This window comes from Acanthaster planci, linkage group LG06 (assembly GCF_054643075.1).
Source record: "Acanthaster planci isolate LZ-2023a linkage group LG06, COTS_SCS, whole genome shotgun sequence".
Classification (NCBI taxonomy): domain Eukaryota; kingdom Metazoa; phylum Echinodermata; class Asteroidea; order Valvatida; family Acanthasteridae; genus Acanthaster; species Acanthaster planci.
In genome coordinates, this window is record NC_141782.1 from 2530621 (window position 1) to 2542722 (window position 12102).

Here is a 12102-nt window from a genome sequence, read left to right on the forward strand (position 1 = left end):
CACATACTGTATACACCGTGGACAGAAAGTGGGTTAATTAGTGCACCACTGCAACCAATGATTACTTCATGATGTCGCAAGCATACAGTACATGCGTGCACACTTGGCACAGGCTGGTGAAGTTCTGCGACTCAGGCTGCCTCTCATCTCTGCAAAATGGGATACCAATCCTTTACAACCAGAGTCCATGACCAGATGACACACGTACATGTAAATGAGTACAAGTACGTTGCCAGCAGACCCCAAAACTTTTTCTTATTCAAATGCAAACATTCTATAGGATAGTTCTTCCGGTTCGTATCATGAAACAGTATGGAATAAGCAGCGTTTCCCTCCATCTGATGAAACAAGCAAAAATTGGTACACTGTAAATGTTTAAACATGCAATTTACAGCATTTCCCTGATTTTCATTAATCCCTCTCCCATCTTTGTTTTTCCCTTTTCTTCTCTTCTCTCTCACATCCAGCACTCCCTTTTTTATCCCGGCCTTGAAAAATTCACAATCAATCATATCTTGAGCTTTGAAGCTTTAACGGTGAAGGTAGCAAGTTAGTTATAGGGGTCTGTGGTAGCACCATGCAAGAATATCTCTATCTGAGCATGTACGGTTCTGAAAAGAACCACAAGTGTGGTTCTTTTCAGAACTTTTCTGAGCATAACCACACATGCTGCGGCAAACCTCTGTAATTGACAATATAGGGTGCACTGAACCAATTCAAGCTCCATTGAAAATAGTGTAAAATCAACCAAGTTTGAAGCCCTATGGCAGGCAACTGAAGTCCCTGAGGCCTCTCAAACAAAAAACAATGTGTTGTTTGGTCCTTCAGGTTTCATTTGATTTTCAATTTTTAGTAGGTTAACCAATGAATTTTTTAATTATCCGCCCAAAACAAACTCACCCCCAAAAAAGTGAATGTTGCCAAGCCCTCCCAGCGGCCATTTTTCAAATGACATCCCTCACCTTCCTCGGGCTCTTCTGACTAATTTTCAATCCCATTTTGGTCTACTTTGCCCCCAGATGGGTGCCCCTGAATCTACAGAGATGATCCTGGGCCATACTGACACAATCCCACCATTTCTTGGCCCAAACAGACCCCTCTTTTCGAAACAATCTCTGAGGGGTGCTTTTTGTGCGCCTCGGCCTGACGGAGAATTTTTCTTGAATTGGGACACTGCACCCATAATAGTTTGTTTTCCCATATGGCCCTGAAGAGGTGCTGGACCCCTGTTTCATCTTGCCATTTACCAGCCTATTCAGGCGCATCGCCAAAATGGGGGCCAAACCCTCCTGGCAAGGTGCTGCCAAACCCCACCCATTGGTACATGTAAAAACCATATATATAAAAAACCATCAAAATTATTCACTGACCAGTCTTGTGATGTACCCCTTAGCTGGTACCTCAGCTCCCCATGCCTGAAGCTGGAGAAAAAACTGAGCTTATTCCTTGCATTCTGGATTTGGCAGAGGTTTCTTCATGTTATTTTTTAATTGCCATTTTCAGCATTTTGAAAAGACTGATGCTACATACATGTACATGTAACTTGTGCTCGTTTGTTTTGGCAGGTGGAAAAGTGTAATAGAATGAAAATGAAAATAAATCAATAAACCACATGGATCATCTCAAATGGGGTGAGCAAGCCTATTACTTTTGACATGTTGTGTCTTTTGTCCGAAAAGTAGGGTTTGATTTAAAACAGCTCTTTCAGGACAACTCTACTGATTCATCATTGTCACTTTTGTGAGGCTCAAAAACAAGCATCACTGAATCTACATGTACATGAAACACATTTTTTCAGTCCACAAAATGCAAAGGACAACACCATTTTCTTAAAATATTTTCTTCCATTATTTCTCTTCCACTAAAAATTTTGAAAATTCTTTAAAACTTCTCTCTAATTTTCTTCGTAGTTTTATCACAATATGCAATGATGAACTGGTGCTGTAGAAAATATCAACAAATGCCGTGAGTTCATACTAAACGGAAACAACTAGCCTTCATTCAATTGGCCATATGTGTCAATGTCTACAGTACCCTGGTACCTGTAAACAAAGCTACATGTAGCACATTTCAGAAAAACTTTTTTAAAAACCCCTAGCTGAAGCCCAATTTTTGCATATTCTGATCGAAAATGAGCACTTTATATTTCACCTGACAAGTCTGAAAAGATGGTTTGGATTCCCGAGGGGTGGCCCCGCCAGCGGGTCTGTGGCAAACGTTGCTTGCTTTGGGAGATTGTGGCGATCAGTGGTTATGTGTACACCACTACCCTCCCCCTGCACTCCCAAATAGAGCCTGATTCAATAAACACAGGATTTCAACGTAAATGATGTCGGCCTGGCTTTGTGGAAAAGGGCCGGAGGGGGGAATCGACTCTAGTGGGTCGGGGACAATTGAGGCCGACATGCTCAAGGCACACGCTCTGTTGACAGAGGAATTGTAGCGCCGTTGATTCATCCGCTGCGGGGCTGGATGGTAAAGATTTGCAAACACAGCTAACTGGTTACTGCAGAGTGATCGTGGTGCCGTGATGTCGCGCAGGCGAAGGGGGGGGGGAGAAAAGAAAAAACTCCTTTTCTCTCTGCCCTGATGGCTTGACTGAACGTGAGCAGTGCAGATACAGCAATGTGGCTGCACTTTTGGAAATATAATGGCCGTGCCGTAATAGAGCTGCAAAGCTCCACGGTTGTGGAGGGCATACTCAACTGCATTTTGCTGTTTGCTGAAGGACGACGAAAAATGGCAGAACTCTGGGCATGGGAAGCAGTTGGTGCTTACAGGACCTATAGCCGGAATCACGCTGGGTGATTTAGAGTCTTTTAAGCACACTGCCAACGTCGGTATGAGCCGTCAAAGGCAAACATTTTAGATATTATCGAGACATTATTTAAATATGCAGCCGGCAAACGTGAGCAGGCATGAAGCTGTCCGCATGCAGGACCCCTTGTATGGACGGGAAAATATTTGCTGAGGGGGTAATTTTGTGGATTTTTTAGTTATTGGGTGGGTGGAGTGAAGGGACAAGTGTCGTCGCTCTTGGCACGTTACATCGTGAATGACGCTGAAGTGGTTAATAAATAGCTTTTACTTTGAATGGATAACATAAATTAGGAAAAATTACTGAAACGTTCCTATAAAGTACAATAATTTTTATTTGCGCAAATGGCAAGTGCATTGTCTGGGATGAATAAATTACATGTTGTATACGTGTGTACTTTCTAAAAGAATGCTTGGGAAGTGTGTAGTGCTTTTAATGTGGGAAAGTACTAACACTTTTTCAAAGGCAGCAACTCTCAATTATAGTGCTGAATTTTCCATCAAGCATCAAGTACCCGGCATAGGAATATTTCTTTTGGAATTAACTATTTGAAAGTCCATGTACATGTTCATGTAGGTGTAAATGCAATGAAGTTTTTGTAACAAAATACACATTCCCAAACCCAATTTTAAATATCAATAAACCTTTTGTTCTTAATTTTAGTGCTGTGCCAAATATTTGATTGAACATTAAGGGAATTTGGAGTATTCATTTTTGGAATCGAGTATTGAAAAGTATAATGTGTACTGATTTTCTGGTAACAAGACTGCATTCTGAAACCTTATTTCTAAGTGCTGTGAGAAGTTCAAAACTAGTGATCAATAGGCTTAACAGTGAGGCCCAAAATATTATTTCTGTTTCCACTTACATGTACTGATCAACCATACAAGGCGACTCCAATGTTTATATTGGTAACACTCATGTACACGTACATACATGTATAATACCAGTATCTGCAAAAACATTTTCACATCAAAATGACTTTTAACACTGTATTTGTTGTCCTATCTGCAGTCACTATTTTCAGAAACTATTTCGCTATTTTACCCAATGGCATTACAACCTTTTTGGATTTTCCTTTTTATATTTGAAACTTGAATATTCAATTGAAAACAGCGGCAAAAATCAGAATACTGAATAATTCAAATTGACACGGTCCTACTCAGTTGTGAAACAAGTACTTATTAAGCTGGTCAGGCAGATCTTCGAAGAACCCTCACGGAAATGAGAAACTTGCCTACCAGATGGCATTTTATTGATGACACATCTTCCTGTATGTAAACTGGTCATGAGGGTGACATACATGTATTTGATCATCCCACCAAGTTTCAAGATGGTATGAGGACTCAAACAGGAAAGCTGAAAAAGGGGTAAAAAATATGACCTTGGGAAACAAGGAGAAGATAATCTTGAGAAATGAGGTTGAAAGTACCTGGGAGTGTTCACACACCATTTCAAATTCCCTTAAAATGGTGCTTGACCTTGATTCAATGTGTGAATGCTTTCAAAGTTACACCGAATCAGGTTTTATCTTGCTGATAAATGGTGATTTGAACCACCCCAGAATGTTATAAAAAAGTTCTTTGGCAATAAAGGGTAGCCAAAGCAAGAAATGGCAAAATGAGGTAAGAGTGCAGACGTTTACAGTACTTAGCGTGTGCATGGTGAATAAAGCAACGTGAAGGGGGATGATGTGGATCACTGAAAAGAAAGGCAAGACTGCAGAATGAGGGGCAGAGAGACCAGGTGTGGCAAGGTACATGTAAGACAAGCTACTGAAGAGAATGGCCAAGTTTTAAAGGTACGATGAATTATTTGCAGCTACCAAAGAAAGTAACTGATGAAATTATTGTTGACAAGCATATTTGGTTTAAAGATGATTATGCGACTAAACTCCCTGTAAAATTATTCTTCCTGGCAAAGCTGTCATTTTGAAGAAAACAAAAGAAGGCCACTTCCAATGATGTGTCTAAAGATGCAATTTTGGAAAACTGTCATTAGAGGCATGTGGAAACCGAAGAGCATGGAAGTGTTGACGCGACACATGCGCGCGTAATTACTACACTTTACAATTTGTTCATTCAGTGCGCGACATGGTGTAGCATAATTTAACTTAAGGTGAGAACATATCCTAGATGCTGAATTTACATGTAGGTGCGATTCGAATTGTGACACAGCAACTTTTGATCTGAAATTGAAATCCTAGAGGATGCAGGATCCTCTGGGATTGTTTTGATTTTCTGAAAATAATACACAGTACTCAATGAACTGGACCATCATCAGGTTTGTTCTTAGACACCCTTCTTCAGAGTTTTGGTAATTTTGTGGCCTCAAAGGAACACAATGCACAAATGTGAGGCGAAGCAAGGTTAGGTATAAGGTGAAAAACTGAAAAGAGGTACGGTACAAAGTAAAAAGAAAATGGGGGTGAAGCACTGTGAAGTGAAGTGTGGTTATTCTATAAATTTGGGGTCCAAAGTGTGATATTTTTCCATCCCTGTTACCTTTGACATCAGGGATGAGATTGACCAATGATAAAAATAGCTGAAAACAGCCGAAAAAAGACATAAAGAAGCTAAATTGCTAAAATCTCCTATACTTTTGTACACAGTCCGTGAGGAAAAAAAGCTGAAATCCAGAACAAAAAAGCTGAAATAAGCTAAAAAGATGAGAAATTTCATCCCTGTAACATGTATACCATCTGACATGTTTGACAAGGGATGTGTCACTGAAATTGATTTTAAACTATTTTTATTTTTTTGTCAGGCAATTTGCAGCATTTATTCAATCTTTGAAATTAAACAATAAGCTCTAAACATTAAAATATCACATACCAGATGGAACAGGGACGGGAAAAATTGGACCCCAAATCAGTTCAAATGCTACATGTATAAATTTGAAAGTCAAAAAGATAAATTGGGGTGTGATTCCACCCTCAACTACAAGACTAACGAACGTTTTGCATATCAGGAAGAACCCATGTTCAAAGTTGCACCGTTTTTTTCCTATCGCAATGAAGCTGTATTTCTGCACACTACAGGCCTGCACCCTTTCTTGATAAATTGAGGTGAGGGGGGCTACCTGAGCAAGGCCTTCATCTCGATACTGTGACCCACACAGCCCCCCCAAGAAGAACAACGAGAGATGGAACACTTCACACAGAGTCATGGGGAAGCCCGCCTGATAAATGGCCGGGCATTAATCAGGTGGGGACCATTGCAAGGAGAGGGGATACTGTACTGTACCTACAGTCTAGGGGAAGAGGGAGGGAGAAAGACTCGTTGGCCGAATTCTGAAGCCAAGATCAAACCGAAACTGAGGTACTGTACCCTTTGAGTATGCTCAAAGGCCGAATTGAGTACCCTATATTAGGCCCCTATGTATCACTTAGTTGCTTGATTAATTAACGTTTTGATTACCCCCTAACATTTTTTCTATTTGATTAATCAAAACTACTTTGTGAAACTAAAGGCTTCCCTTCTACAGAGTGGAAGAATATAGCGAAAAATTCTTAAACTATAGATCTCAAACAATTTCTTGCAAAACAAAAAAAAACAGAACAATGCAGGACAAACATACATGTAGGCTTGTGCCAGGTACCGGTAGCATAGTACCCAGGTACATGTACCCACCTGTTGATATCAAAACCCAGTCCCATTTTTGGCATGTTTGGGATGGGTAACTGTGAAAAGAAAATGTATGTAAATTTTGAAAGTGAAGGCAGAATTGCTGAACGGTACATCAATTAGAAAACAGCTGCATGTACAAGTAAATGTATGTACATGTAGATACATATATAGATGCAAAATCCAATGAAAACTGCTAAAGTCTATCCCTGGACCATCCAGAGGGGAGCTAAGAGAATGTAGTACTGGAGAACGGTGAAATCTCAAGCTGTAACTTCTGTCAATCCTTGCCCTCAATAAGGCTTCTGAAAATAAGACACCTAAAGGCAACAAAATCCAACGTAAATTGTTGATGGTACCGCTGCTATTTTATCAAAACTTTCATAAGTAGGGGTGTGCAGGTGGGAATTGCGGCAGATTGTTGGAGTACATGGAGATGCACACATTACCAGAGTGTACAGGGTCAGTTCATTTTACATCTTGTGTTCAAAATCGTCTGATACATGTACATCGTCTGCTACAAAAGTAAAAGAATAACTCACGAAGTGTCGAAAATCACCAGCAGATACATGTACATGTACAATCCATGTATCACAACACGACATAATGATGCATGTATTACTAAGTACATGAAAATATAAGCCTCTTTACAATCAATTGAACAAATGTACATTTTGAATGAAATAAGGTGAAATTGAAAACCAACCAAAGGGAGATTTTGCTGCAAACTTTGGTCCCCAATACAAAGTTTTGGCAAAATGAGAGTGATATGGTTGTGCATTTACTATGGCAATTACATGTAAATACATGTGTTACATTTCCTTGGCATTATATCCAGATTTCTGGACCTTACTGAGTATACACAAATAAGTACAATTGTAGAAGTGTAGATATAGGAAGGTCCATTATAAAATATCTACATGTACACTGTACATGTATGTGTTGGTAAAGTTACATGTATTCGAGTACCATCAGTGTTCTAGCCACAGTGAACAGTGCCGGGTGGCACCACCTGGTACTGCAAATTTCCACTCGTCTCTTGGGTTCAAATTTGCTGTGCTGCCCAGCACAGATTTTCAAAAAAATGAGCTGAAATATAACTAAAAATGTACCAATTCGATCATATTTCAAGCATTAGAAAGCGTTGAGAGCATCCAGCTAGCATTTTATGAGACCCGTATTTGAAATTATGGGATATAATGTAGCCGCCTCCGGCCCGCGGCAGCGTGCAGGTGTAAATAGTCTTGGCTCAAGCCCAGTCAAACAGCGGTATCAATACAGGGCACAAATCCAGTCCAGCTATGAGCCACGAGAACTCTGCTCGCTACGCTTTGCAATCCAAAAATTTACCCCACACTAGAATGGTCAAAGCTCAAGAACACTGAATACCATTATTATTTCCTGAAAGCTACATGTATCTGAAAACTTACAATGTACTTTTGAGCATGTTGTGTAAAGTCTTGTGCACCAAATCATTGCACAACAGCATACAACTGAGTGAAATTACCCCCTGCTTCCCAAAAAACAGACGGACTTGCTGGTCCTCCATCAACCATCATGACCATGTGTGTCCCCTACAGAGGGCAATATTGCTCCTTTCCCCAAGCATGCTCACAGACTAAACAGTGTGGACAGGTATAATGTAAGGGGTACCAATTGGAGCCTGACACCCTCCAGCAAAGACTGCTTAATAAATAGGCTAAAATCATGAACACTCAGCAGTGTGATGAATAGGCAAATGACAATAAAAACTAGGACCAGAAAACCAAAGTTTGCTGAAGCATGTGACTCAGATAAGAGTTCAACAGTAGAAAAACAACACAAAAACTGTCAAAATTAGATCCCCTGAAAGCAACCTCAACGCAATTACATGCACATTTGCATGGTATTTTGTTTCAATATGCATTTAACAGAGAGACCAAATGAATCTCTGTTCTAAAGTGACAGTCTGGTCTCCTCACGCTGATGAAAATGAATGTGACAGGTGAAAAATGGTCAGGTTTCCTATTGAATTTCCAGGGTGTGGGAATCTACTAAAACCCTAATCGTGCAAATCCAACAAACTTTGATGTGATTTATGCTAAATCTTAAAGGTTAGGGGTAGCTACCAGCCTCCAACTCAAAACATGGCTGTAAGGTGACGACTTCCCTGTGATTGACTGAAGTTTGTCGGGTCCATGCTAAGAAAAACGCACTGACAAGTGCATGAAGCTACAAACTGCCCGGAAAACCAAGGCAAAGGGGATTTCTTGCATTTACACTTTCTGCTCCTCCCCCATCCTCCCATGACAAACACACGTTGGACACTCCTCCTTGCCAGAATGGACAAAGAAAAAGAGATTTAGGAGGAGAAGCTGGAAATGTAATGGCATGTCATTTGACGTAATCCACAATTCATGTACACTGTAAACTTGGCTACTAAAACTGGCTTTAAATGTCATGAATACTCAAAAAAAATCCTGGACTGCCTGATCATCCCCCCAAGTTTGAGCGTGTTCATGAGTCACCACTAGTTAGCTTTGGGTTTGATTCAAACACTGAATATCCATTCAAAATGCTTAAAAAAAGTGTAAGGGAGCTACATGTACATGTATTTAACAGCTATGGTACACGTAGCTACCGGTGTCTAAATGTAAATATCTCAGCAGGTCAACTCTGTCCATTCTTGTGCAAATTGACCACCAGTGTGACCGGCTGAAAATTTAAATGCAGAACTTCCTCTACATTACAGGAGTACAAGTTAACTGTCAACAAAGTGCAATCAAGGTGCATGTATTGCAGGCAGTAAAAGTACATGTACATGTATGGGGGAATATCGGTTCATCCATACACTGTAATGTAGGTTTCATGAAACATTTTTTTTACTGGACACACAAAAAATCTATAACCCGCCTAGACTGGGCAACAGTTATCTTATAAGAGAGTGGCATGGCCTACATGTACTTCATATATTGACTGGCTGCTACAGACAGGTCAAAGATTAATCACTTCAGTTGCCACTGATTTCTGCCTGAATGAATTACTCCTTTGAGTTCCTAGAGATCTTTACAAAGGAGTACCTTAATACCTGTTCCATCCCTAGCTTGAAATTCTTGGCGAAATTTGCCACTGTATTATTTTTCAATGTTATTGTTATTTACAAATTCCTAAACTTCAATTCACAAAGTATTTGGGGAACATTCTTCAATGAACCAGTTATTGTAAGACTTTAATTAGTTTGAAAAAAAACAACCCAATAACAAAAAGAAGCTTCTCACCGTGTGGGATGTGGTACGGAGCCTCCGACGCATGCCTATGAAACTGCATACCTCTTTACAACGCGATCAGAATGCAACAGGACTGAAAACGCAAGAATCTCGCATGTGTGCCGTAAATCGCAAGGCACTTGCATCTGCTGGCAGATCCGGGAGGAACTGTTCCAGAGGAAGAAGCGAGCCTCGCTCTGCTGACACGGCCAGCCACAGCAGCACTCGGCTCGGCCAAACAGTAGGCTACAGGCAGATGTTACGCTGCTTATGATGGGGTAAATGGCCTACGGTGCCACTGACTTGCTCGCATGGGCTACCCAACTGTGGCCACAGCTCCCGTTAGTGGCTTATGACTCTCCACTGTACACGGATCCCCCTCCAAATAAAAACGCATGCACAATCTCGCAGAAATGCCCCAGTGCACTTTTAACCCTCCAAATAACCGGTAAATGCCTTTTTTGGTTTTTTTTCTTTTGCCTGTTGTGCACATGGCAAGGGGGGTTCGGGAGCCCTCATTATAGACATTGCATTGGTTTTGTCAACACGATGGGGCCAGTGCGGAGTACTACTCTGGGGCACTATTCTGACTATCGCAAGGCAATTAATCACAGTGTACACACCGTGTACTTCCTCACCACGGGCCATTATCAAAATTGTTATTAGTCTGGAGTGGGCCAATTGATAATACAATTTATGTCAATGTATGTTAATATATATGGCCTGTAGTACAGTGTGGGTGTGTAAGGGTCCTGGGCCCCCATAGAACAGTGCCATACGCAAGACGGTACTCGGATGGTTACTGGATAACGGCGGGAGAATGACCAGCCGCTGGTGTTGTGAATCCCTGAAGTGGACAGTGGAGAGGTTTTGATCCAGATTTGGTGGGGAAGGGTGGAACAAGACGTGACAAGGAGGGTGTGCAGGGTCAAGAAGGCTTGTATGAAAGAGACACTTGTCCAGCGCTCATCCTTGCAGTATGTTTGCTCAATGTCAGGCTCAACCCAAAATGTGTACAGCTCTGTCCACATCTGCACATCTTAATTAATTGGTCTCCATTTCTTGACGTTGTGTAAACCTCTATCTGGTGAGGCTTTACAAAAAGACTTACACGTACAAAGCAACCAACTCCTGTGAAGTCAGGTTGCTACAGCAGCACTTTCTCCTGATCTTCTACTGTACGATGTACTTGTGGCCTGGGTTCGAATCCCACCTAGGTCAACATGTGGCTTGCTGGCCCCTACATACAAGTGCAAGTACCTGGTATCTCTTTTTTTTAAACTACAGCACCACTATTTAATTGTGAGATATTTGAGACTCCTTGATTTTATTACCAGAAATACATATGTGGCACTCTCAAATAAAAGGATTGTTCTCAGCAATTATTTATGTACTGCTTCCAACTGAAAAAAAAACCCAGAGACGGGAGAAATGCTTTTAATAGGACATCTCCAGAAAATGAAGACTGAGCTTGCGCCTAGCCACGTTGGTGGCGCTAGTCTAATTTGAATATGAATGACAATTGTAAATTTGTTCAAGGCAAATAAGGTTGTACCAAAACAAATGGAGTGTCTTTTTTTATAACCATCACACATGTAATTCACAACAATGGTTTGAAAACACCTCCAGGGGTGATCAGTGGCATATCCAACATTTTGATGTCGGGGGGGGGTTTGACAAATTCAAAAGCAAATGCATTTTGGGCTCATTCAACATAATGATGGGGGAGAAAAAATAAAACCTATTTATATGATAAATAAGTAAATCCATTAGTTTCTTTTCTACTCACCTATGAAGTAATCTCAGAAAAAAAATCTTGGGGGGGAGGGGAAGAGGCAAGTTGTCCCTCCCCCGCTGGATACACCACTAGGGGTGATCTGGTTTAAAAAATATCTTCTGCAGGATGGCAACACACATGTTGACAATGTCTCATTTGACCACCTGCTCAAGTGTCCTAACGACAAAATTAGGTAGATTTTGCCTGTGAAACAAAATGAACACATTAATTGTTCCCCCACACCATACTCTTTATCACTGGCCAACAAGTCTTCACATTTCCTTCCAGTCACAGCTACTGGCTACAGTGGTATATGGTCTTAGATAGCACCAATGGGTGTCAGTTTGAAATTTTCCTGAACATTTTCCTGGGAGAGGACGGTCAGTTTTTTAAGCTTGGCTAGAAAGGGACAGGCAGATACCGTACATGCATTTCAATCCTTGATAAAACCCTGTGTGGGGGAAAAATTAAACTAGCTGCTAACATCCAATATTTCATAGAGCATCTATGCCTGTTTTCCAGTATTTGTATCCTTTGAAATACTACCAATTTATTAATGCAAAAATCGTACATTTCAGTTAAAACCATTCGGGATTGCGCATACAGGAAGAGTCCAGGACAATTATGCAAACTGGC

At 40.8% G+C, this 12102-nt stretch overlaps 1 protein-coding gene across 3 annotated transcripts in view; it reads right to left on the bottom strand.

Moving 5' to 3' along the window:
* Positions 1-10083, bottom strand: part of LOC110973701 (hepatocyte nuclear factor 4-gamma-like) — a 44194-nt gene extending 34111 nt beyond the window's left edge. The window contains exon 1 of one of the 3 annotated variants that reach the window (XM_087137722.1): positions 9702-10083. In XM_087137722.1, the coding sequence (XP_086993848.1) occupies positions 9702-9750 (49 nt within the window). In that variant the 5' untranslated portion in view covers positions 9751-10083. The remainder of the gene's footprint in view (positions 1-9701) is intronic. The other 2 variants (XM_087137720.1, XM_022224710.2) reach the window with 2 other exon arrangements.
* Positions 10084-12102: the final 2019 nt, after the last annotated feature.